The sequence below is a fragment of the Glycine max genome, chromosome 8 (assembly GCF_000004515.6).
Source record: "Glycine max cultivar Williams 82 chromosome 8, Glycine_max_v4.0, whole genome shotgun sequence".
Taxonomy (NCBI): domain Eukaryota; kingdom Viridiplantae; phylum Streptophyta; class Magnoliopsida; order Fabales; family Fabaceae; genus Glycine; species Glycine max.
In genome coordinates, this window is record NC_038244.2 from 18151558 (window position 1) to 18178637 (window position 27080).

The 27080-nt window shown below is 35.7% G+C and overlaps 5 protein-coding genes and 1 long non-coding RNA gene across 9 annotated transcripts; 4 read left to right on the forward strand and 2 right to left on the reverse strand.

The window, feature by feature from the left end:
* The first annotated feature begins 25 nt into the window (after positions 1 to 25).
* Positions 26 to 2038, forward strand: LOC100777662 (exocyst complex component EXO70A1). Its single transcript, XM_003530306.1, has one exon. The coding sequence runs from the start codon at positions 26 to 28 to the stop codon at positions 2036 to 2038; it is 2013 nt and encodes a 670-aa protein (XP_003530354.1).
* Positions 2039 to 2833: 795 nt separating this feature from the next.
* LOC100814950 (uncharacterized) lies at positions 2834 to 4423 on the reverse strand. Its single transcript, NM_001253250.3, has 5 exons — positions 4023 to 4423; positions 3857 to 3928; positions 3655 to 3759; positions 3410 to 3559; positions 2834 to 3306 (listed from the first exon to the last, which is right to left on the reverse strand). The coding sequence occupies exons 1-5, from the start codon at positions 4371 to 4373 to the stop codon at positions 3067 to 3069; spliced, it is 918 nt and encodes a 305-aa protein (NP_001240179.1). The 5' UTR covers positions 4374 to 4423; the 3' UTR covers positions 2834 to 3066.
* Positions 4424 to 4564: 141 nt separating this feature from the next.
* On the forward strand, positions 4565 to 8206 carry LOC100815481 (uncharacterized). Its single transcript, XR_003267815.2, has 6 exons — positions 4565 to 4667; positions 4743 to 4901; positions 4975 to 5037; positions 5456 to 5538; positions 7173 to 7337; positions 7686 to 8206. It is a non-coding gene; the product is annotated as an uncharacterized lncRNA (long non-coding RNA).
* Positions 8207 to 9795: 1589 nt separating this feature from the next.
* On the reverse strand, positions 9796 to 13593 carry LOC100778197 (probable xyloglucan glycosyltransferase 5). The gene is made up of 5 exons (XM_006585602.4): positions 12286 to 13593; positions 11698 to 12006; positions 11312 to 11602; positions 10929 to 11042; positions 9796 to 10846 (listed from the first exon to the last, which is right to left on the reverse strand). Exons 1-5 carry the CDS (start codon positions 13027 to 13029, stop codon positions 10211 to 10213), a joined length of 2094 nt encoding a protein of 697 aa, XP_006585665.1. The 5' UTR covers positions 13030 to 13593; the 3' UTR covers positions 9796 to 10210.
* A 998-nt stretch (positions 13594 to 14591) lies between these two features.
* On the forward strand, positions 14592 to 15854 carry LOC100499703 (ATP synthase subunit epsilon, mitochondrial). 2 transcript variants are annotated; one of them, XM_041017585.1, is made up of 2 exons: positions 14592 to 14883; positions 15529 to 15771. In XM_041017585.1, the coding sequence occupies exons 1-2, from the start codon at positions 14700 to 14702 to the stop codon at positions 15576 to 15578; spliced, it is 234 nt and encodes a 77-aa protein (XP_040873519.1). In that variant the 5' UTR covers positions 14592 to 14699; the 3' UTR covers positions 15579 to 15771. The 2 variants fall into 2 exon arrangements, with proteins under 2 accessions (XP_040873519.1, NP_001341062.1); NM_001354133.1 differs by having other exon boundaries at positions 14633 to 14883; positions 15550 to 15854.
* Positions 15855 to 17723: 1869 nt separating this feature from the next.
* LOC100816882 (exocyst complex component EXO84B) lies at positions 17724 to 26519 on the forward strand. 3 transcript variants are annotated; one of them, XM_041018333.1, is made up of 10 exons: positions 17724 to 17994; positions 18074 to 18648; positions 19348 to 19474; positions 19566 to 19731; positions 20575 to 20672; positions 22469 to 23525; positions 23889 to 24401; positions 25468 to 25656; positions 25835 to 25971; positions 26101 to 26519. In XM_041018333.1, exons 2-10 carry the CDS (start codon positions 18363 to 18365, stop codon positions 26261 to 26263), a joined length of 2736 nt encoding a protein of 911 aa, XP_040874267.1. In that variant the 5' UTR covers positions 17724 to 17994; positions 18074 to 18362; the 3' UTR covers positions 26264 to 26519. The 3 variants fall into 3 exon arrangements, with proteins under 3 accessions (XP_040874267.1, XP_040874266.1, XP_006585666.2); XM_041018332.1 differs by having other exon boundaries at positions 17724 to 18648; XM_006585603.4 differs by having other exon boundaries at positions 17726 to 18648; positions 19344 to 19474.
* Positions 26520 to 27080: the final 561 nt, after the last annotated feature.

Genomic DNA, 27080 nt, shown 5'->3' on the forward strand with positions numbered 1-27080 from the left:
TTGATTTTCCATTGATATGGAGAACATGGAGAGCCTTGAAGCAGCTAGAAAGTGCTTGACAACTAGTTTGGAAACTTCGAGCGCCATTGCCTCTGCACTTGATGAATCTCGATCGAGATTGCAGCTACTTAACCAGAGATATCTGTCCTTGCAAGCTTCCCTTAGACCCATCTCGAAGCAGAAGTGCTCATTTGTCAACATTGACCAATGTATAGACAGTGTTCTATGTTCTGCTGCTGCACTCCTCAAGGTTTCTGACTCTGTTCAGCAGTTGGAGCATTCTCTCTTAACAGATCCCTCTTCTGATCTATACACCTATGTCTCAGACACAAAGAAGCTCGAGGAAGCATTGAAGCTTCTAACTGATAATTGCAGGTTAGCAGTTGGCTGGTTGAAGGACGTCTTTGAGTTCTTACAAGACAAAGCAATCACCAATGAGCTTTACCTGTTGAATGTGAAGAAATCTTTGAGAATATTGCAAGAATTGCAGGTCAAGGAGGAAAGTTCTCGCCTTGATGGAGGTCTTCTTAGTACTGCTTTTGACAAACTAGAACTTGAGTTCCACAGGCTTATCATAGCAAACTCCATGCCTCTTCCTTTGGTTTCGTTGACATCACACATCGGTCAGCAAGCCAGTATTGCCAAACAAGCTTTGCCATTGACAAGTTCTTTAGCAGGGGAGTTGCATGCCATCATTGAGAGATTACATGCTAATGGCAGGCTAGACAAGTGTCAATCTATCTATGTTGAAGTTCGAGGTATGAATGCTCGTCGAAGCTTGAAGACTTTAGATTTGAGTTACCTTGAGATTCTAACAGCTGAATTTGAGGGTGCACAGTGTATAGAGAGCTACATAGACCAATGGGGTTGCCATTTGGAGTTGGTTGTGAAGCAACTGCTCAAGACCGAGTGCAGGCTCTCAGCTATTGTCTTTGAGAAAATCGGTCCAGAAGCATGGATGGGGTGTTTTGCAAAGATTGCCATTGAATCAGGAATTCTTTCTTTTATTCAATTTGGAAGGATTGTTACTGAGAGGAAGAATGACCCCTTCAAGTTGTTGAACCTGCTGTCCATATTCAAGGTCTTAAATGGTCTAAGGCTAATATTCAACCAGCTTTTCAGTGTGAAAGCTTGTAAAGAAATTAGGACTGTGACTGAGGATCTCATAAAACAAGTAGTCAATGGTGCCAGTGAGGTATTCTGGCAACTTCCAGCACAAGTTAGGTTGCAAAGACCGACTTCTCCTCCCTCTGATGGCAGTGTTCCCAGGCTGGTAAGCTTTGTAATTGATTACTGCAATCAGCTGCTCGGGGATGCCTATAGGCCACATTTGACACAGGTTTTGGGAATACATCTTAGCTGGAGAAAGGAAGCATACGAAGAGGGTATTGTTTTCTGCCAAATATATAACGCAATTAAGGAGGTTGCGGTAAATTTGGATTCTTGGTCAAAGGCCTATGAAGATATCACATTGTCCTACCTTTTTATGATGAATAATCACTGTCATTTCTGCAATTTGAGGGGTACTGTGCTTGGAAATATGATGGGAGATTCTTGGTTAAAAGCACACGAGCAATATAAGGACTATTATGCTGCACTTTATTTGAGGAACAGCTGGGGAAAGCTTCTATCTATTCTCGTAGTTCAAAGGGACATACTTTCACCCACCAGTGCAAGTGTGACAAGCCAAGACTTGACAAAGAGACTAAATGCTTTCAATCTAGCTTTTGATGAAAGGTACAAAAAGCAATCTAATTGGGTAATCTCCGATGAGATCTTGAGGGAAAATGTATGCAAGCATTTGGTGGAAGGTATTATACCAATTTATAGGGCCTACGTCAAGAATTATTGTTTGTTAATAGAAAATGATGCTAAGGTTGACAAGCATATGAAATATACGGCACAGAGTTTGGAGAACAAGATTAGGTCTCTGTTTCAGCCCAGGCAGAGGAAGGGTAGTAGCAGTAAACAGACAGACTTGATTAGTAAAATAAAAGAAGTAAGTCATCAGTTTCGCTTGACTCTAGCTGCTCTATAATGTTTTTTTCTTGTACTTGGCAAGATGAAAGCTAATGTACTTAACGTAATGTGTGCGTAGAAAAATACAAATCATTTGCAAGTAGGACTTCACTGTTACTTGTATGTTATCACAGTTACAGCTTAATTAGTTGTTTTTTAATAAAAATGACTCTGACTTTGGTATTTATATCTTTTGGCTTTTCGAATTTCATTGTACCATTTTTTTACAAAATACAAAAGGAAAGAAAAGACATGTATATGCTAACATGAATAAATGCCTCTCAAGGTATTCAAATCAAGTTTCTTTCTATTCTCTTCTAATGTATATTACATAATGTAATTTCTTTTTCATTATGAATCCCAATATTGGAAAACAGATTTTCAAGTAACAACATTGCATTCTTCTACAAACTCATTAATTTTAGACAATTCTTAAGCTTCAAGTATTTATCGTATATATTACAAGATACATTTGGAATTAACTTAGACGCGAATCAAACAGACCATATTCACCCATCATACATTCCTCGCAATGGAAGTACTTATGTCTCTATAAACATTACCAGCAGTGTTACAAGTTAGAATCTTGAAATAGCCATTCTGACATTTACCTAATTAATACCCTTATTCAAGGATTAATCTAATAACTATGCCTCCGGTAATATCCAGTCAAAGAAGAAAATAAAAAGAATAGATCATATTAGAATCGATATAATTAACCTTTTTTGCTTACTAACTTATCATGCCTATATACTACTTGTTACTAAAATGTCACACATTTATAGATGTATGAGTATATGCAAACACCTGTTCATCCATTCAACCCGGATTTGATATCAAAATGCATTGCCTAATACCAGAGTTTTGAAACACAAACGTGTATTGGATTTTTCCTGATGTGGCTACAAAACACCTTAGAAGTACATCAAACATTGCATCAACACTAGATGAGTCAAAACTAAACAAAGCCACGATAGACATGGTCATATTCTTTGAAAAACAACCAAGGATGGATGTTTGATAACAACTGAAGAATTGGCATGTTGGTTACAGAAAAGGGGACTTGACTGGCTTCAACTCTTTAACCTTTGAAAAGTCTGGATGTTGGAAGTTTCTTTCTACCTCCCAAGCGAGTTGTGACATACAATTAAACGTCGACTTGGCACCTTTCTCATCGGTGACTTCTCTGGGGAAAGGAATGCGGACGTCAAACACGCCTTTGTGAGGGGAAGACAAACGCATGTCAAAGCCCAAGCGATCAACCCATAGCATCTTTGCCTCGGAGACCTTGCAAAGTTAATTTAGAGTAGGGTTCTGTTTAGTTAGCATTTAGCAATGTGATTTTGATGACATTAGGCATAGATAGTGTTAACAGTAAGTAGTAACAAACCAGGAAATCCAAATCAACGTAGACATTGCAAAAGCGAGTAATGTCTTCCATATTGTTGGTGTTGATTTCAGTGACTAAGTTGTGTGCAGAGTCTCGAAGAGGATCGGGTTGAGCATTTTTGTAATCTGAAGAGGTGACCCATATGCCATCCTGCAATGCAGTATGCAACACAATGAACACATCACTACTAGCATAGGCACAATAAGGTTATATTATGTGTTAATGAGTGTGGTGTTGGTTCGTACCTCCTGAATGTCTTCCAATTGGAGTACCCGATCCACGGCAATAATGTAAATAAAATCTCGATCAACTTCTTCTCCAAACCTTTTCCTCCACACAGAAACAAGACGCTACATACACAGTACACAAAAATGATGAGATTTGAATTATGATTATGATCCTGATTTGATTTGCTAAGATAGGGAACTCAAGTAACAAGTCAGTTACCTTTGGATCCTGTGGTTTGGTAAGGGTTCCTTGAATAGTGCACTGAGGAGTGCGCAATCCAAATTGTTCAAACTGATAAACAAACACAAACAGAAATAAATCCCTGGAATTAATAGATATATAATTAACAGAATAGAGAGAGAGAGAGAGAGAGAAGATGAGGCACCTGAACATGAAGAGAAGAGGGGATGTTAGTGTTGTCAGTGGAATTGAAGCAGAACAAGGGAGTGCCATGTTCAGGGTCAACCGCGAATCGAACCCCAGTACCAAGGGGCAAACCCTCTTGGGTCAACGTACACAGCGTGCCCACCTTAGCCAACTCCATTATGGTCCTCGATGCCTCTGCTGGATACGGCTTCGTTTTGCTCTCACTCTCACTCTTCAATTCCAATTGGGACACCGAACATTTTGGGCCACAATTGCTCCTTCTCAATGAGACTGAGCTATTTCTTTTGCTTGCGGGTGTGAGTCTGACCCATGGACACGCTGTGCCAAATTGCCTCGTTTGAAGAAGCATTTCTTCACCTTCACTTTCAGATCACACCCACTGCTCAACTCAAGTAATAGAAAGGATAAGAAGAACCACGAACCCGTAATATGTCGTTTTTCTTGCATAGCTAAACGACACTTCGTTTTGGTGCCTTTTTATTTATCCACACCAAACGCTGCGTTTTGACTTTTGAGTGTTGATTTGACCATTATCAAGTGATGGCGATGATGGCTGCGACGACACTCACAGTCACACCGCCGAGATGGTCGTGGCGTCCAACTCGTCGTTCCTTTTCCCGCCAAATGCATCCACGGCTGAGAGGTGCGTGCTTCAATCGACAGTTTTACCGTGCAAAACTACATGTATTGAATTATTAATTTGGATTGTGTTTTGTAGGTTTGGGAATGTACAGAAATGGTGGTGTCTCTGGGAGCAATTGGGCTTTTGAAATCCTTCCGAGTGGTGAAAAGGCATAGTTGGATGGATGAGCAGGATGTGGTGAGGTTTATTGATCCCTTTCGACCCATCTTCCTATAATCCCGCTGCATACCTATGGTATCTATTATGCTTTCTCATGCTGCCTGCAACTCTTACAATGCCATCCACTTCTCTCACTCTCTGTGTTCAGGAAAAAAATTGAAGATATTCCTCAGCATAGACGGCATCGACTTCTCCGATTGTTAAAACCTAGGTCTTTTATTTTTCCTTACTCTTTTTTTAATTCCACTTTTATCTTATCTTACACTAAGAGCATCTCCAGTGGGGGTTGCTTCCATGATTTCTTAGGCTAAGGAACGGTTTCTTGTGAGTTCTTGTGCATTGGAGCATAATGACGTGGCAAAGTGGGTTCCTTGGTTGCTAAGGATAGTTTCTTATATAAGAAACTCTAATGTTTGAATTTCTTGTGGTTTCTTATGATTTCTTGCATTGGAGTAGAATTCTATATGAGTTTCTTATGAATGACATGGCACCGCGGGGACCACAAAAAGTGATGTAGGGACCACAAAAAGATTATTAAGAAATCCAAATGAGTTTCTTGCATTGGAGATGTTCTAACACTGCGATTTTCTGATAAAAAAAAGAGACTTACACTGCGAGTTTTTGGGCAGACTTGTATCAATGGCTTGGCAGATAGCTGATACACGATATGAGGATCCCAAGTTAGTAAAGAAAAGTGCTTCTACGTTCCAACAAAGATGATATCATGCTTGAATATTATAACTCCTCATCAAGTGGAGGTTAGTCAACACATTCATCGTCGTTGTGTTGTTGGTATTAGTCAATGTTGTTAAAACCTACATAATCAATGCATTCTGTTTCCTACAGCCTTCCATTCTTTGCTGACCTCCACGTCAAGGAATGGAGCAGTAATTGATGGCCAACTTTGCTCCCTAATACCATGCACACTTCAATCCCAGTGCTCAAAATAAATGTCTTCCCTTTTCTTATATATATTTATATAAGATTTTCCTATTTCATTTTACTGGATTCGTAACTACCTTCCATTTGAATTAGGAAATACTACTTATTTCCCTGCAAATTTCACCTGCCTTCTTTCATGGCTTCCTGTTCCAACACTTCTGCCACTGTGTACCTCAGTGTGTCTCGTGTGTTGAACGTATTTGTCATGGTTTCTTTTCATGTCTATTAGCTTCTCACTTTTGGCATGCTTAAAAATTTTAAACTAACTTTATTAATATTCAACTTTGTTACATAGGACCAATGTCAATTTCCTGGATCAATTCCTTCAGAAAGGTAAATTCACCATTTTGTTTTTGCTTTTTGCTCTTGTACAGTTGATACATTTTGAAGAGTTAACACCTTTGCTACTTTTTAAGGCTATATTTACTAGCAAGGATGGGCAGGCATATGGATGATTCATTAGTAAGTTTCTTAATTTTTGGCTGAGAAATGCATGGATACCTTTACACAATTACTCATTTTAGTGAAAAATACCCTCCAATCTTAAATGCTGTTGCACCTTATATCTCCAGGTTGCATTGTTACTATGATTGTGAATGCCACTTTAAAGTCCAATTATATATAACAGCATGGAGGCAAAAGAAAAATGAAACTGAATATTTGCTTGTCTTGAGTACTACCATATATACCTTTCCAAATTCATGCAATTTTGTGAGATAACCATTCAGTTATTCTTGTCAGAAAAATTGAAAAAATAATATTGTGACAACTTAAGTTTGTAATCACCAGTCTTTCATACTTTTGAGAGGCTATAATATTTATATGGTGCCTCAGCTGTTCATATTGATTCAAAATATTGAAAGAATGGTTATTTTTAGATAAACAGTACACTCAGTCACTCACATGCAGTTGCATACAAAAGGAAAGGAATAAAAGAAACTTATTTTTCTCACACGCAATACTTGAAATCAAACCATAATATTGAATTTGTACTCTCTTTTCTTTACACTAAGGGGTCAAACTGTGAAAATAAGTTTATATATGATTGTCCAACAATAGAAAGTCAAATAATGTACATTGTCATAATTAGCTTTACACCTTCACCTTTACCTGTTTAGTGGTCCCTCTTTAATTCATTAAATTCTGGTTTCGGAATCCTACTGTTTCAATAATCTGTATAGAATCATAGAAGAAGATTGAAGAGGTTGTATAATCTTGCTGGTTTTCCTTCAAGATGTTCATATAATTGTGGTTTAATCAAGGATCTTTGATGAATTCATTTGTGATGCCTGGCTTGGTTTTTTTCTTCTATAGCTGCATTGTGGTTCATGCTTTCAAGGTTAAATTCGATTGTCCTTACTATTAACATTAATTACATATTTTATGAATTTCACTACCTCCCAGGTGGATCGGTTTTGGCTGCATTTGCTGACTCCTTTGCTCCCTTGTATTTTGCGGTGAGAGAACTTAAGGAAGTGATGTCAATAGAGCAGCCATGTGATTTAGCATATGAATTCGGGGATGGACTACATGATATCGAAGAGCTCCCATTAGGCTTTCCAAGACCAGGTAGGGTCTTATGTTTATTTTTTTTGTTAAAGTTAGGTGCTATTATATTTCTTTCATAAGGGGATAATCTTAATATTTACAACTTTAAGTACACATGTTATATAGTTTAAAGTATTTATATTGACTTCTAGATGTTAAAATTTAACGTAAAATTTCTGTGATAGATGTCTGCATGGTGTATCTTGTGGCATTATTTTCTTGGTGACTCTTTTCTTGTTATATATTGTATCTCTTTGTTGGTTTACCCTGTGATATACTCTAGAGGCCAAGTTGGGTGGTCATATTATTGTTTAAAGTCCTGGCACGCCCCAATTTTGTTTTATTTTTAATTTGCTTTTGTTTTTGCAGTTGAACATCCTTATCCTTTCAACGATCAAATTGTTGTGTATGTTCGCTATCTAGGACCTGGGGTTTCAGTAGGGCAAGCATGGCAAGAGGGGACAAAGTTGGAGCAAGTCCCACATAAGTTATATGGGGAGATTTTAATGGTGAAGGATTGCACATCATTACGAGAAGATCAATGAAGATAGTGATTAGTTCTCCCTTAGATAAAATTAAAGGACTCTTTTGTTAAAAAATTTGCACATATCAAGGATGTTGTCTATCAAGTAATGATGTGTGAACAGACAAGTTTCTAAGGCATATATGAGGGAAATATGACTCCATGTCCATGTTTGCTGTTTCTGTATAGACGAATCAGTGTAGAACTAGTTTAGAGAATAGTACGTTGAATGTGATGTTCCATGTTTGGCTGTAAGGTAAGGTGAAATGAGAAGTGACTGCAACATTCTCAGCAAAGCAATGTTTAATATCCTTATTCAAATTCAAGATAGTTTGTACTTCATAGACATTAAATATTTAGGTTGACATACTGTTTTCTTTTTGTAACATCCAAGCATAGTACAACCTCACATGTGATGTCGAGAAGAAAATTGCATTTCCCTTTCCTCAACAATAACGTTGTAATTACAGGCTACAATACAATTTTTTATGCTTGGCTTGAGTTGAAGCCTAAAGTTGAAAAGAGTTAATATATGAATTAAAAACTCAACTGATAGATGACTTCTGACTGCTTTAAAAATTGTAATAAGAAACCTCGAGGGTAACCTGTAACACAAATATATGGTGTAAAATTTAAATGCTTAAATGGTGAAATGTCTTTTTTCCTTCTTGTCTTATTTTTTAAGGTCAGAATTGTCGGTGGAGAGTAAGTGCATTTCAGTCATAATGAAACACTTGGAGTTAGAGGGAGAGGGACACTGATTTTGGCAATACGGGCCAAGTTTAGTGTCACCTTTAAAGAAGGTTCCAAAGATTGCACGATTATGGCAGCATTAGCAGAAACGTCCAAGGATCGTTTGGTATGGCACTATGGCCGACTGTTGCACTGAATCCTCAATCCCAAAAAGACAAGTTTCTTAAAACATATTCTTACTAGAGCTTTTTCCATAACCAATTCTCTATCAAACTTACTTTGGTATTATTATATGCCAGCAAAGTATTGTAGGTCCGCAGTGTATAAACGAAAAAAAAAACTTGTAATTTTTACTCTTTATTTTTGTATAATGAAGAAATATTTTGAAGAATGTTTTCTCAGGGTTGTATTTGTGTTTGACATTAAATATTATATAAAATAATTTATGATTGAAGGACACTGTTTTTATATGTCCATCCTTCGTTTTGTATCCTATCCTCTTTTCTTCTCTTAATTTCAGAAGGTCGAGGTTTGCACTTTAAAGTTCGTGTAAAATTTTGGCTATAATCTCTTAGTAAAGTGCTAAAGAAAGAGTATGTTTGTTATGATGGATTCAGGGCTTAAGTATTTTAAACGCATAAGAAAAAAAATGCTTTGTTGAGACAGCAGGGTCCACCAGCCTTGCTTGAGAGGTATGTGCACATGTGCCCTACAATTATTGAAATGGCGAAATTTGGGACTTAAGTATGCTCTAAAATATCTTTTGGTTATGGTTAAAGCTTGAATTAAAACAAATGGGTCCAATGTGGGACACTCGCACGATTCTCATCCTTGGGCAAATCCATGGCCCAAAATAAATATTAATGAACCAATTCTCCACTGCTCAATGCATGCTTTCTCCTCAATCTCCACTCCACTGCCTGCCGACACTATTTTCTTTCCTTTTTCCATTCTAAACTGCTTTCAACGTTTAACTCACAAAAATAAGCATGATATAGATATATTAAATAACCACCAGAGCATAAAGTAAATAGAAAACGAGTAATATACCTACCTTGATAGCATGAATATTGCAAGCTTATGCTTTAAACATAATGCATGTTCGGTAATAAGGAGAGTTGAATTTGTCTTGATTTTATAAAGCAACTAATAGTTGTTTTTGTGATGATTTCACCATGATTTTGTATTCATCATGGTTTTCTATCACCAAACCAAACACACCAATGACGTAAAGTGAAATTTTGATCCAGAAACATATAAACCTTGGCATCAGAAGTTTTGTTTGTAGTTGTAACACATCGTTGTCATTCAACAGATGCATACATACATATGAACCAAAGGTGATGTAAGCAACATGGTGACAGGGTTATCCTGACATAAATTGAATCAGCTCAACGTCACAGAAAATTGAAAATGGAAAGAAAAATGAATGTACTGTGATAGACAACAATAGATTGACAAGTAAAGCCAGGAAAAAAAAAAGAAAAACAAAAAATTCTATAAATGCCTTCAAGAATAACACTTATATATGATATGACCCACGGTAGCTTTCAGCATGTTACCTTAGCCATATTCAGGCACCTTGAATATAACTGCCAAAACCAACTGCCTTGTAGCTTATTTGATTATTTAACTTTGTAACAATCAATTTTCTATTTTACACATCCTTTCTGATCCTCTAGTTCATCTGTTCGCCAATTAAATCCAGACCTACAAGGAGGAATGATACACCTTGAAATAGTAAATAATAGAAGTGCATGCCTTGTGCTGATAACAGGCTCCTAACTGCAGCAGTAAGCAGTAAGAATGCAAGGGCAAGCTCTTTCTTATATATCTTGTTCATTTTCTTTACAGGAACTGTTTCTTGGCATTCCTTTATTTTGTTAAGCTCAGAAAGTCCACTATCAGAAGTCCCTCTGTGAAGTTGGAGACTCATTGCCTTTGAATCCCGTTCTTCGGCAGCTAATAGGTCAGGCTCTGATGCCCGACCTGCTTTTTTGGTAACAATCCATTCATATGAACTTCCCAACTGGAACAAACCGGACACCATGGCATTGAATTTGGTTACTGACATTGTGTTCTCAAAAAGGAGGTAAGGAACAATGAAGGGGAAGGATTTCGGGGCAGGAAGAATGTTCAAGAACGACATGAATACAGGAATATAACAAATAACCCAGATTGGAAGCTCAGCTTCTGGGACAAACATTGTCAAAGGAAGAATAATGCAGAATAATGTGAAAGAATAGAAAGGGAGGATTAGCTTTCTAAGCAGAAAAAATAGAAATATTAGGTTGGTTTTCTTCCAGAACGCAATCTGCAATGTGATGAAATCAGAACATGTTTAGATTGTATTTTACTTCAAAACAGTGCATAGGCAATAAAAGAAAATACATCACCTTAGAGGTTATAATCGCTGGAAGGCACAGACGAAATAGTTGCATAGGACCAGAATGCCATCGATGTTGTTGTTTCCTATAAGCTTCATATGATTCAGGAAGCTCACAAAGCACCTGAAAGAAGTTTCTTTAGACTAAAACTGCAACCTAAATTGTACACATCAACAGTTTTTCACCCCAAAATTTAGTGTAGCATGCCTTTCAATTACTGCAGATAATTACTTCACCAATTCAAGTTCGTCCTACCTTTCCAAATCAATAAATACTAAAAGTATTATTGTCAGTTATAGGCAAATAGAAATTGATACATACTGAGTCCATTAACTTTGATTAAAACCAAAAGGCAAAACAAAACATGTCTTCTACAGTAACAAAAGGGTTACCTTCACATCATTGAGAAAGATAAATTTCCATCCATTCAGATGGGCTCGGACAGCTATATCCATGTCTTCTACAGTTGTCCTCTCAAGCCAGCCACCAGATTCTTCAAGTGCTTTTATTCTCCAAACACCAGCAGTTCCATTAAAACCAAAGAAATTAAGGAAGACACCATTAACCTGCTGTTCAACCTCAAAGTGGAAGCAGAGATTAATATTTTGGAGTCTTGTCAGTAAGTTCTCATCCTTGTTTACAAAAGCCCACCTAGCCTGAACCAATGCCAGCTCAGGATTTCCCTGCAGAGCAGACTTAAGAATGAGAAAGGGAAAGTAATGGATAGATTATGAAATACTCCAGTAGTAACTAGTAAGAATCAGATAAACTTAGTCACCTTAAAATGTGGAACAGTTTGCTTGAGGAAATCTGGATTTGGTTGGAAATCAGCATCGAAAATCGCAACGAACTCATAATCTTTGACGCAATCACAGCTCATTGCAGACTTGAGATTACCCGCTTTGTAACCAGTTCTAAACTTCCTATGACGGTAGATTATGTTAACACCTTTTTGGCTCCACTTAGAGACTTCTCCCTTGATTAACCACTGTATGCCCTCATCATCAGAGTCATCCAAAACTTGAATAAGCAAGCGATCTTTTGGCCAATCAAGTTGGCTGACTGCTGAAATAGATTGATCATATACCTACACTTAATGCCAAACTGATTAACATCATTATGGGGAATTAGAGTAATGATCCACAAAATCTAGTTACTGCCTTCCAGATAAATAATCAAAGAGGGACATTTTTATTATTACTACAATTCAACACAGCAAACTTTATGATAAGAGTAAATCATAATATGTTCAAAGAAACCACTTCATGATTGATTGGTTTTGAATAAACAGCACCGACATTTTTTGTTTTAAATAAAAAGAAGGACGCAGTAATTACATAGGATTAAGAGAAGAGAAGGGTGTCACCTCTTTCTCATTGCACATGGGAATCTGAACGAGTACCATAGGATATCCATCGTTGGATCCTTCCAAATCATGTGAGTTGAGGGAATCCCCATCAATGACGACGGGCTTAATCTTGTTGAATTTGATCCAGAAGCAACCTAAGCAAAGCACCATTCGATCCACGGACTGAATTAAGAAGAGAAGAATGCAGAAGGTTGATAGGGACTGAATTAGGGGAGCAATATAGTCTACCCGGAACTCCAGCCACCTAACATAGGCAGTGTGAAACCATCCAGTGATCTCCGAAGTTTGAGGAATTAGGTGCAAGTTATTATGGTTGTGAAAGTAGCGCCACCCTTTGAAGTGAGCAACCAGTTCAAAAGACAGGAATGCCAAAGCCATCACCAGGAAAGTGAGAATTACTCGAAACAGAAACTTTGCCTTGGAAGACATCTCAGTCTCCACGTGCCCCAAAAACAACCTTTTTTTAACAGCATGGAGCAATGAACAAAGAGAATTTCCGAGCCAAGAAAGGAAACCGACAAATCTATGCGCCCTGAGAAGGAGAAGCCATGTAAACTGCTTAGCATTTTTACCTCTGTCTTTGTCAACTGGCTGAAATGCCGAGTCTGGCGCATCTATTTCAAGCACCGAGTAATTGGGGTTCTCCATAGTCACCACAACCGGGTTTCCTTTCCTAGAACTCGAACTCGAACTCTCCTTAACCCACCACTTTGAAAAATCTATGCTTGGACTTGGACCCATATGGTTGCTGAATAACACAAACAAACTACAAGAGCCAAAGCCTACTTTTCAAAAACAGTAACAACACTCACAACAAGTCACAAGCCCATGGCCATTACTGAGAAAGTTGAAAAATATCCATTTTGGTTAAAGGAAGGAGTGGACAGTGTCAGATCCACGAGTTTAGAATCCTATGAGCAGCTAGCGCAGTACAAGGCAAGGCAAGTTTTTGGTCTGAATGCAGTGCAGGAAAAGGTATAGAGAAGAGGAGCATAAGTAAGAAGAGAGTGTGTGTGGGAGTGAGTGAGCGAGCGTGGGGTTGTTTTGTCTTGCTTTCTTTATTGCAGTTTTGAAATTACCAAGATGGGTTACTACTTACTACTACTCTTCCAATGTTGAAGACGTAATCCATGTGGCCATGATTAATGAACCAGTTAATGCAGCAACTACAATAACAAACAAACAAACAAAACTTGCCTAACTCTCCACTGGCCACTGCTACCATGGGTTAGAGGGAGGTCATCCATCCATCTCTATTGGTCAACAATTATGACCATGTCATAGTCCATCAGCGTATACTTTCAAGTCAGAACTCAGAAGAGAATAAATAATAAAGAGAGAGAAAATTGTATAAATAACTAAAAGATAAAAGATAAAAAAAAAAAAGAGTGTAGCATAAGTATAAAAATTAAAGCATAAATTCTAAAATCATTTACTTCTAGTGCAGTCAAAGTGTAAATAGTTCTTGCACTAATCAAAAATTGCCATAAGTATAATTTTGTAATTTTTCTAAAAAGTGAATAAACTTATGATAGATAATGATTCCTGGTTGAATGACATTATTTTCATTTTCTCTGCCAATAACATAAAATAGCAAGCCTAGAAAATTTAGGAAAACGATCATCGGTCCAGTCTATCCTTAAGATATTACAAATAAAATCAAGCATAAAATAATAATAATAAAAAAAAAAACATGATACTAACTATACATTTGCATCCCATACTTCACCATAATTTCTGCAACTTGATCAGATTCTGAAAAAACATGAACCCAATAAACATGACCTTCTTACTTATAAGTATCTTGGATAGCCTTAACCAAATTGGAGCATGGATAAACTGACAGTATGTAAGTATCATTACTTATTATAGTTTTTAGTTAATTTTTATTATTAAATAAATTTTATATGACTTGTTAGATAAATAATAAACTATAATCAAAATTATAATTTATTTGAATCTCATTGCATAATAAAATATTTTAGAGAATAAGATTTTATTATTCTTATTATTGCTAATCAAAGTTAATAAGCGAATCTTTAGATTATACAAATAAAAAAAAGTTATCTTGATAATTAATTACAAGAAATAAGTTTTATATTTGTATAAGAAGGGGCAACGCCCCCACAAAATCAAAGCCCAGAAATTAGTTAAAAAAAATCTTAATTAAAAAGTATAATTTTTTACAGAAATTTTATTTGAAAGAAAGTATATTGTTGAGCAATGGACATTAATTGATCCCATGTCAAGGCAAGGTAATATGGGTCTTGAGAATGGGGCCTAACATGTGTGGAAGTCGAGTTTGTTTGGGCTTAGAGAATAGTCCATAGTCCATAAGCATAGCATAGAGTGATAGGTAAAAGAAGAAAGGTAGAAGATCGAAGAGAGAAAGAGAGTGAAGAGAGAAGAAGATGGCGTCGAGCGGAGCGGTGCCGTTTTGGAGGGCAGCGGGGATGACATACATCACATACTCAAACATATGCGCGAATCTGGTCAGGAATTGCCTCAAGGAACCCTACAAGGCTGAAGCCATCTCTCGTGAGAAGGTCCATTTTGCTCTCTCCAAATGGGTCGACGCCAAGCCTGAAAAACCTAGTACGCCTCTTCTCTTTTATTACTGCGCTTCCACCATCAATCATTTTATTTTCATATTAATCGATCCTCTCATTCCCCTAATTAAATTACCCTAAATCCTGCATCACCAATTTGTATACTTTATGTTCGTCATAACCATCTCATGCTAGGATTCATTCCCGTATAGTGCGGATTAATTGTTGCCAGATCCATTTCTCTGCTGCTATTTCTTTATATATATATATATTTTCAATTGGCATGCTTCTCTATCCTTTCTCACTGTTTTTGTTTTATTCTTAATTCTATGCACTTGGTAAGGATTAATGGAGAATGCTTTCGCCACATCGTTAGCTGCAAAACAGATTTATTAGCCTAAAATGATTCACTTCGTAAGGATTAGTGGGGAATGCATTCACCCCAGGGTCCTCTTTCTTGTTTTAAAGAGAGGATGGGTATTGAAGTAGATTATTGATAACCATTCTTAACATACTTTTATGTGCTGAACAAGCATTTGGGTTAGAGGGGTGCAATGGTTATCCAAACCTGCACTATATTGTTAGTTGTTTACAACGTTGTTTTTAGTTAATGGCTTTTTTCTGTTACTCATTATCGTCAAATGTTTTGCAGCAAAAGTGCTAACATTATGTTCATGTATTCTGATCAAAGTGATCTATATTCTTTTTTCAGCTATTCGTTCAGACACCCCAGAGCAGTGATCCGGAATAGTTGGAAGCTATAAATGCATAAATCTTTGAGATCTGGAAGTTCATTGTCATTTTGAACCTTTCTGTGATGTTTAATTCCTTTGCTTCTTTTTTTTTCATTCCATGAAATGGAACATACACTGGATTTTGATTTGCATGATTAATCTTGTAATAATAAAAGTTTAAACAAATGATTTTGAACTTATTGTCAAGTGGCTGTGTAACTTGAGTCTGCTTCTAGGTCCTGAAATGAGAAAGCTGCCCGATTAAGTTGGGGCATAAGTTTATGAAAGTTAAATGGCAACGTCCCTTCCTTGAATGAATCGTAGAAAAAATTGAAATATTTCAATGCATTATTACTTGCAAAGTCATGAAGGCAAGGTTTTAAACATGTTTGGAACACAAGTAAAATTGAAAGATCATGCCTCATGGAAGCCAGGATTGCTCCATGGTGTTTTTCTTTTTTTTTGCTGAGTGCCAAACTGCCTATGGTTTTAAATGATGTAATTCGTGAAGGAAAGTGGGATTTATTAAACATGTTTTTTGCTGAGTGCCAAACTGCCTATGGTTTTTTTCAATGCATTATTACTTGCAAAGTCATGAAGGCAAGGTTTCAAGCATGTTTGGAACACAAGCAAAATTGAAAGATCATGCCTCATGGAAGCCAGGATTGCTCCATGGTGTTTTTCTTTTTTTTGCTGAGTGCCAAACTGCCAATGGTTTTCAATGATGTAATTCGTGAAGGAAAGTGGGATTTATATCATATGCAATACACATGTCAACCGTTGTTCCAAGTAGTCATTTTGGTGGTTCGAAAGTCTTTTTAATGGTTAATGACAAGCGGGTCGCTGGTGCATTTGGCTGATGATTTGTGATTACCCATGGCCGAATGGCACTAATGCGTATTAAAAGAAATATAGTGACATCAATCAACCCAATAGCAAAACTTGCAGCTAGGGAATGACTGCACTTGCTATGATGGTTTTCTTGACTGCTAATGTCATTTTTTAACCGCCTCCGTCGAAACAATAACTGAAAACAGAAGCATTAGGCATCCTAGCTGAACATTCTCTACCTGCCTATTGATGAACGGGTTTTGCGTGGCAGTTGGCTCAAATTTGATCATTTCGTAGTTAGTTAATTAGGATTAAGGACAGGATTCAAATAGTATTATTAAATATATTGAGATTTTTACTTATTAAAATATAACTCTAATTTTACTCTTTAGGTGTGAATTCTTTCTAAAACATTTTTATATATAAAATAAAGTTTTTTGCCTAAAGAAACAAGATTGGCCACAAAATTATAAAATAATACAAAGCAGGCCGTCATTTTTATTGTTTTTCATCGGAGAAAACAAAGAATTTCCCCTTTAAATTGAATGAGTAAGAGAGTCATGAGGTTCACAATCGATGTGAAATGTAGAAGGTAAGGAAATATGTATAAATTAAAAGAGTTGTTCAAATTTGGATTCTCTCATATGATGAAATGGCTAAATTGCTAATTTTTTATTATTCTAGATGTTGTTTGCGATGCTTTATAGGTAGTCTCATGCATCTGCTTTATCCTCCCATTTCTTGTTACTAATATAATATAATTCCCTCACAGAGAGAGAGAGAGAGAGAGATAAACTTGCTGCCATAGGTTTTCATTCATCCGCAATATCAATATAATCATTTTGTTCTACCGTCTAAATCTAATTATAATTCAATTAATGAGAAATAACAATGAGCCCTGAAAACAAAATCTTCAAAGAACTTAAAAATTACAGTAATGTTTTACATACCTTTCTATGGGTAAGAGTCGGAAGAAAGAAAGAGAGATAAAAAAAAAAGAGCGAAATGAGAAATATGATCATGTTAAGAAATACAAACAAACAAAAAAAAAGAGATGTTAAGAAAGTATGAAAAGGCAAAATCTTAACAATGAAATCATTACATTATGAAAACATGATATTTCTTTCATATACACAATAAGTCATATTTACATTTTTTTAATCTCTCTTGATAAATATTCAATAACTAAGGCCTATTCCGTATTATTTTAAAAAAAAAAATTAAAGCATGTTAAGATATATGTGAATATATATTATAATTTAGGTATACATATATTTAGTTTGTTAAGCATATTATTAGTTTCCTATTATTATTAGTTTCCTAGTTTCCTAAGACTAGGCCTTTTACATTGCATACATTCCAAGTCAATGAATGAATCGGGGAGGAGAAAAATATTCTTTTATGGTATCCGAGGGAATAAGGAAAAAACCGTTCCTTACTGGGGATTGCGCAGTGAGCCCTCTTCTAATGGAATTGCATTCCCCTTCTTCCACTGCTTATGATTTCTTGTGTGATGATATGAGTGCCTATACAATGCATCACCTTCACAATCAATCTCCTCTACTCCTATCTCCACACCAGCGGACCAAACAGTAACTTCTCTTCCTATTCCTCTTCTTCTTCATTCCCCTTCATCTCTCTTATTTCTTCTTCTTCTCACTGTCATGACAGACAACAAGAGTTCTTTCCATCTAGTTCTTGCGGGTTCTAATATACGAAATCATATCTCCATCACTCTTGAAATGGAAAATGTCTAATACTCTACATGGGCAGAGCTTTTTAAAATTATTGCACGTTCTCATAAGGTCCTTCATCACATTATTCCTCCTACCAACGACAAAGAGAAGGTACCTGCGAGGATGAAAAAAAATTATGGTCGACTCTTGATGCTACGATTCTTTCCTGGCTTTATGCAACCATCTCCAATGACTTGTTGCATACAATTATTGAACCCCATGCCATGATCATGGATGCTTGGAATAGGTTGAGAGATATTTTCCAAGACAACAAACATTCTCATGTGGTAACTCTTGAGGCCGAATTCTCCAATACTAAGATGGAGAATTTTCCAAATGCTTTGGCATATTGTCAACATCTCAAGTCCCTTGTTGATCAGTTGAAAAATGTTGAAGCACCGGTGTCGGAGAGCCGCTTCGTCATTCAACTTGTTTCGGGGCTTCCGTGTGTGTTGTTTGATGAGTTTAAGGACAATCTCAGTATTCGTGGTCTTCTTGTTTCGATTGCCGGTAGGTTAAGATATATGTGAATATATCTTGTTATTGTAATTTAGGTAAACATATATTTAATTTGTTAAATATATGCTTACCTAAATTACAATAACAATATATTCACAAACAAAGCAATATTTTAACTTTAACATCGCATTTGACTCATTCCTCCTTTTACCTATCTTCTGTCAAAAAAATAAAATTAAGGAGAGCTAAAAACAAAACAATTCCACTGCAATTTAATACCCATTTTTTTTTAATGATTTGAAATGTACTGGATTATATTATATCATTTAAAAATAGTTCAGATAAAAAAAAAAACCCTTCCTTTAACGGTAAATCTCACATTGAGGAATGAAAATGTTACATCCAAATGTTTTTCTTCTTTTAACTAGCAATCAAGACTTCCTTCCTTCCGTTTCTGTATACAGGATTTAACGCCCAATGTAACGTATAATTTAAAAAGTAAAAAAGCGCCTATGATTGTCATTTTCCTAATTACAGAGTAAACAAACAATGATCACATCATTATCGAATATCTTACTGCCAAATAATTTCACATTAATTTAAAAAATTTAAACATCCACTTTGGGTGCAAAGGGTCCATGATTTACAGGCAAACAAGAAAGGAGAATATGTTTGTAGAAGCAAGTTATTAGTTGAAGAGGTTAGAGCGAAAAGTAATTTTTATTTATTTTATATTTTTACAAAAGGAAGAAGAAAAGAAACGTAAGGCGTGGTGTGCTGGCAATCTCTGTCTTAACTCTTACCATCACCGCTTTCTTAGGGATCAGAGAGAAATTGAAACGAAACAGCGTCTTCTCTTTGCTGTTGCTGAGTCTGAGTAAGCTTTCATGCTGCATTTTTTCCTCTCTTTTTGTAGATTAGTGCGTGGATCTACCTTTTAACCCTAAACTTGTGATTGGTGATCTTAGTTTGAATCTCGTGGATATGGCGTCGGGGAAGACATCTCGGTCGAGAAGCGCAATGGCGAGTGCCAAGGAGAACGGACCTAAGCTCGAAGAAGGTCTCAATCCCTTCAAGTCTGATAAATTCGATGCCGAGTCCTATGTCCAGTCCAATTGCTCCCTCAACGATAAGGTTCATTTCATTTTCCTCTTTACATTACGTGCATATTCAATGATCCACGTTGTTTGATTTTCTTCCTTTCAAACCCCAGCTTTTTCAATTGCATTCGTGCCTCATTCAACATATGTAGTTTATCCCTGCTTACTTCATTTTTTTTAATTCTCTCTTGATAATAGCATTTTAATTCCATTCCTAAAAGCCAGCAAGTCAAGAGAGGATAAGCTCTTTTTTAGATTGATGTATAGTGTCTCACACCCTGGCAACATCTGATATCCTTTGTAAATCCTGTTATTCATAAAAGTAACAGTTTGAGATCATTTTTTATTCATAATTGACCATTTTACTGACTGAAAAGGGTTTCCTACCTTCACTATGCTGTATATGTTTATTAGACACATGCCTTCTTCAGCATTTATCTAAGACTCATGTACTTGTTAAATAGCTTTGATGTGCTCATCATATGTCATGTAGTCAATAACCACTTAGTCATAATTTTATTTCAATTAGGGGTTTGGGTAAACTTCTCCACAAACACTTCTAGGAGAAGAAAATATGAAGGAAAAATGAAATAAGCTTTTCCATAAGCTAATAAGTGGAAAATTAAGTTTTTGATTAAGCTAATATGAGAGATCTTTTGCAAATTAACTTATACGTAAGCTGCTTTAGCTTTTGGAGAAGCTTATTTCATTTTTTCTTCTTATTTTCTTCTCCTATAAATACTTATGGAGAAATTTATCCAAACAGGGACTTAGTCATTTGTAGTGGTGAAACCTGTTATTGGATACGTCTAGTTCACATCAGGTAGAGAAAAATTTTCGTGTTCTTCACATTGAGCAATGCTACTTTATTCTTCAGGAAATTAAGCAATTGTGCACATATTTGGTGGACTTGAAGAAAGCGTCTGCTGAGGAGATGCGTCGAAGTGTCTATGCTAACTATGCAGCTTTCATACGGTTAGTTGTGTGTTAGTATGTATCAATATTTTGAAATCTGCATTGGTCCTTTTACTAGTAAAGAAAGATATTCAAGGTTTTGAAATCGAGCTGAAACTTTGTTAGACAATATGTAAACAATATTAACATACACACATGAAGTACTAAAGTACATGAGTGTAATTATAGATGCAAAAATATATCTCTAATTTAATCAACTTGATTCATGATAATACAATAAATTATCGTGGATGGGGAGAGACAAAGGAAGTGAGTCGTTCAGGCACTGTGTGACTGTTTGGGGATGCAGCTGTTTCTTGAAAATTGTTTTATAATATTAATAACAATTAACAACACACAAACAATGATTTTCACGTTCAGCCTATGAATGAAGAGAAAGAAAGAAAATGATATTTGAAAATTTCTATTGTTTGGGACTTTGCGAAAGGCGAAGATAGTTTAAATAGATTATGAAACAAAAAAATCTTTCAAAGTTTTCTCTTCATTTCAATTTCGAAGTTTTCTCTTTCCTTTTTTTTCTTTCCTCTCATCCAAACCAACTTCTTATTGGAAACAGGTCCTCTTCAGTGGGGAAAAAAAACTTGGCATGGTCAAGTATCATGTTCTCACTGTTTATTCTTTTAAACCTCAAATTTATAATAGAAATATATTATATTAAAATACAATTTATTGAAGGGTTAATATCTCATACAGTGTTAGCCTCTGCAGAGGATTTGTTCCCCCTTTTTTTTTTTTGCTAAAATCCTATCTCATGTGATGCTTGTGGCTTCTGCCTCTAAACCCATTGGTGCCCTTTAATCATTTTAAATATAATTTTATTTCTTATCATTTAATTCTTAAAAAATCATTTTTTTAAAAAAAATTAATTGCATCCTATTAATAATTCATGTGATTAAGTTTTTATTAGATTTTTGTTACGAAAAGTTATAATAATCCTTTTATTTTTCTTAGAATGTGGGTTTGGACCTAACTCAAAACCAAAAACTAGCTCATAGGGTGAGGATTGCCCCCACTTATATACTTTATCTTGGCACTATCTCTGGAAAATGTGGGACCAGGATTTTTCTGCCCCTAAACCCATTGGTGCCCTTTAATAATTTTAAATATGATTTTATTTCTTATCATTTAAATTCTTAAAAAATCAATTTCAAAAAAATATTTAATTCCATCCTATTCATAATTCATGTGATTAAGTTTTTATTAGATTTTTGTTGCAAAAAAATAAAATGATATTTTTATTTTTCTTAGAATGTGAGTTTGGGTTTAACTCAAAACCAAAAGTTAACTCATAGGGTGAGGGTTGTCCCCTCTTATATATTTTATCTTGGCACTATCTCTAATAGATGTGGGACTTGGGTTTTTCTCAATAATTTTGAATATGAAATGATAATTTATTTTATTGTTTATGATATTCTAAAAATTGTCATTTAAGAATTTAATTGTAATGCATTTATAAAATAGAAGGGGTTTTGTGTATTTTTAACAAATAGAGGAGGTTGGTGTAATGAGACAAAACCTATAATAGGGATATGAATTTTATACAAAAACAAAGATTGTGGGTTTAAATTAACATATTTATAAAATAAGAGGGATTTTGTGTAGGTTTAAGAAATAGAGGGAGTTTTGTGTAAGAAGTGCAAAATAGGAGATCCGAGTGATTTACTCTTTTTTTTTTATTTTACCTCTTCTATATTTGGACCTTAAATAATAGCTGCTGCAATATGTTTTAGCTAATGTTAGTTAGCTGATATATTGTTGGTCATATTTTGAATCTAAGCAATATTTAAACGTTACAGAACATCTAAGGAGATATCTGATTTAGAGGGGGAGCTTTCATCTATTAGAAACCTGCTCTCTACACAAGCTGCCTTGATACATGGTTTGGCTGAAGGAGTTCACATTGATTCATTATCAATCTCAAATTCTGATGATTTTTCTGTAAATGCCACATCAGATTCTGAAGATAAGGAGATATCAGACCTAGACAAATGGTTGGTAGAGTTTCCTGATCTCTTGGATGTTCTCTTGGCTGAAAGGCGAGTGGAAGAAGCTTTGGCTGCTCTTGATGAAGGAGAATGTGTAGTTTCTGAGGCAAAAGAGATGAAATCTATCAACCCATCTGTACTTTTGTCTCTACAGAATTCCATTGGTGAACGTAGACAAAAGTTAGCTGATCAGCTTGCTGAAGCTGCTTGTCAGCCCTCAACACGTGGTGCGGAACTCCGTGCATCAGTTTCTGCCCTTAAAAAACTTGGAGATGGTCCCCATGCTCACAGCTTGCTACTTAATGCCCATCAGCAACGATATCAGTATAACATGCAAAGTCTTCGGCCATCAAGCACCTCATATGGTGGAGCATATACTGCAGCTCTTGCCCAACTGGTATTCTCTGCAGTAGCACAAGCTGCAAGTGATTCATTGGCTATTTTTGGTGAGGAGCCAGCTTATACTTCTGAACTTGTGATGTGGGCTACAAAACAAACAGAGGCATTTTCTTTTCTGGTGAAAAGGCATGCATTAGCCTCGTCAGCAGCTGCAGGAGGTTTAAGAGCTGCTGCAGAGTGTGTTCAAATAGCATTGGGTCATTGCTCATTGTTGGAAGCTCGTGGCCTGGCTCTTTGTCCTGTTCTGTTGAAACTTTTTAGGCCTAGTGTTGAGCAAGCACTAGATGCTAATTTGAAACGAATTCAAGAGAGTACTGCTGCTTTGGCTGCGGCTGATGATTGGGTACTTACATACTCTCCTACATCTAATCGCCGGACTAGTAGGCCTTCAAGTATATCCATTAGTAATACAACAGCATTTCAACATAAACTGACAAGCAGTGCCCATCGCTTCAATTTGATGGTTCAGGTGAGAATTTCTGTCTTGACTTGATATTGACTTGTAACACTGAAGTACTGATCAATGTTTGGAATGGTTTCAGAACAGAGATGTTGCATTTGTTGGGACAGTGTGGGTAGATGTTCTAAAGCAAAGTGTACAAAATATTTTTTATTTTGATATTCAATGTGAATCTTTTCTCTCTTTAAGTGAATATATTTTGAATTTTCTCTTTGTCCTTAGCAGTTAAATATTTTACATGTTTCCCGTGTTCTAACTGAACAAATGACTTCCTTCTTTCAGAAGACATACTCATCTCTGCACATTTTAATCTTGTTTAACTCCATACTAAGTTCTTTCTATGTTTCCTGTTTGGTTTTAATGCTTATACAGGACTTCTTTGAGGATGTAGGACCACTGCTTAGCATGCAGTTGGGAGGCCAAGCTCTCGAAGGATTGTTTCAAGTATTTAACTCCTATGTGAACATGCTCATAAAAGCATTGCCTGGATCTATGGAAGAAGAAGCAAGCTTTGAAGATGCTGGAAACAAAATTGTACGCATGGCTGAGACTGAGGCTCAGCAAATTGCGTTGCTAGCTAATGCCTCATTACTAGCAGATGAACTACTTCCACGTGCAGCTATGAAGCTTTCCCCTATAAATCAGGCTGCATACAAGGATGATAATCGAAAAAGAACCTCAGAAAGGCAAAATCGTCATCCTGAACAAAGAGAATGGAGGAAAAGACTTGTCAGTTCAGTTGACAGATTGAAAGATACATTCTGTCGTCAACATGCATTGGACCTAATTTTTACAGAGGAAGGTGATAGTCATCTTACTGCTGACATGTATATAAATATGGATGGAAACGCAGAAGTTGAATGGACTCCATCTTCGATTTTTCAGGTAATTTGGAAATCTGATTTTTTTTTGTGTGTGTGAATATATTCTATAGATTTTCTGACTTATCTGCCTCATATTGTTCTTAGAGTGATATTGAAATTGAGGAGTGCTAGCAACACTCTGTATTATTAGTTCAATTTTATTCAAAATTACAAATCACAAGTGAAACTCATTAAATTAGTAGACCCCACAAAAAATTGTGATTTTCAACGAGTTTCAGCCAATAATAATGTGTTGCTAGCAATTCTATTTGAAATTTACTTTCCATTTTCAGCTGTGCTCTGCATAAGATGTGTTTGTAATAACTCTTTTCTTCCCGCCCTTTTTTAGTGGAAAAGTTGTGTGGGGGTGGGGGATTATTGCATGCAACAAGAAGCTCCAGATTCTGATTCTTTCATAGGCTCATGACTGTAGATTCAATGCCTTGTCCCATTTCCAACCATTGGTTAATTTTATTTGACATCTATGAATGCATTCTGAAATAGCTAATTCAATATGGTACTGAACGAAAAAATTTTCTGAAAGTATATGTTTCTATTAACCAATTTAAGCGTTCTGTTCTATGATTAACAATCTCATTACAGAAAAGTGAAACTGTTGCAGACATCAGCTGGCTGACTACTAAAGTTGTTAGTCCTAATATATGGAATTATGGATTGAGTTTTCTATTTGAATATATTATTGTGGTTGAATGTGCCCCTCTGTCTACCAGAAGGGAATAAAAATTGTGTCTTATTTCTTAGGTCGCATCAACTTTATAATCATAAAAGAAACTCATATTATATATGTTGTCTGTGTGCATTATGATCAAGTTTTAGGTACTAGCTGCTTACTATCCATATCTTCTATATTTTAGAGATTGAATTTGTTTGAGTTAGTTATCATAATATATATATATATATATATATATATATTATAGGGAGCAATGGATTTTTCTTTTCCCTTTTGCAATATGTGAATTATCTTTCTTTTTTTGCTGAAATTAATATAAATTGTCATCTAACTTCACTGTTGAGTTATGCTACAAATATGATTCAAGATCTGATTAGGCCATTATGTTATTGTCCAGGAGCTTTTTGTAAAACTGAATCGAATGGCCAATATAGCAGCAGATATGTTTGTAGGGAGGGAAAGATTTGCTACGCTGCTCTTGATGAGACTTACAGAAACTGTTATGTTGTGGCTTTCAGAAGACCAGAGCTTTTGGGATGATATTGAGGAAGGGCCAAGGCCTTTAGGTCCCCTTGGTCTTCAACAGGTATGATATTGGAATTTGTTTATTATATCATTCATGATTTTCTTTTAATTTTGGTTACTGGTAACTGTTATAAACCCATATGCCAAAATAGAGAAGAATTGATGCAAATTTTCCACGGTTGAACCTTGTGAAATGCAAAGTTCATTATGGCCTTATAATTTTTTCTTATATTGTGCAGTTCTATTTAGATATGAAGTTTGTCGTATGTTTTGCCTCCCATGGTCGGTACTTGTCAAGGAATTTGCAACGAATTGTCAATGAGATCATAACAAAAGCGATGGCAGCATTTTCTGCAACAGGGATGGATCCATATAGGTAGGCTACTGGTGTCGCCATCGACATTTTATCATTAAAGAAAATATCTTTGCTTTTGCAATTGTTTTTCTATTCAAAGTTGTGAAATTAAATCTGTAAGAGTCTAATATATATATATTATATTGCCAGAGAACTGCCTGAAGACGAATGGTTTAACGACATATGTCAAGATGCTATGGAAAGACTTAGCGGAAAACCAAAAGAAATAAATGGGGAGAGGGACCTTAACAGCCCTACTGCATCTGTCTCTGCACAGTCAATTTCATCTGTAAGATCTCATAGTAGTTCGTGAGGCTAGTTTCATCCTTGTAAATTAAGTCTATCTTGAAATTGCTAGAAGATTCTTGTACTCTTAAAGATGTCCTGACCTCACGCTGCAATCAGTTTCCCCATCATTTTTTTATTTTCCTAAATTTTTTTGGGAATAACCCAGCATTGTGTAGATTAAGCTTTCCATAGTCAGGTGTTTGGCAATATTTTTTCTCCTGTCAATTTGTCCTTCGGTTTGTAAATGTTGGCTTGATTATTTGGTTCTTATTCTTTCGAAATAAGTGTACTTAATGGATTTTTTTTGTAGCTTTTATTTTTTCCTCCTGACAATAATTCTCAAATAACGATATGCAAACCTAAGTTTCAACGTTTACAAGGATGTATTTTCAGACTTATTCAAGTTTCGTACTTTGAATGCATAAGTTCGTATGAAGAGCACTATGCTTACTAAAAATAGAAGAATTTGACATAATTAAAACCTCGTTCGCACTTTAGGCAAACACTAAAATAACCAGTATTATTGTACTGCGGTCGATAGCAAAAGACTTGGATAAAATTTATAAAGCTACAAGTTGTCATTCGTCTGGAAACGTAATCAGCGGTAAAATGACCATTAAATAAAACCTCAATTGTTAGCTTTAGTTCTAAAATAAGAATCCAACACTTAGCTGCATCTAAGTTGTGTAAAATTGACTTTGGTGCAGCAATTTATGTCATGTATACCCAAAAACTATGAAGTTGCAATTTCCATAGCAAAACTTGGACTACTGTTAGCAAAACTTAAAAAACTAATTATGAACCGTGTAGCAGCTTTCAATATCGAAAATCCAAAAGTTGCA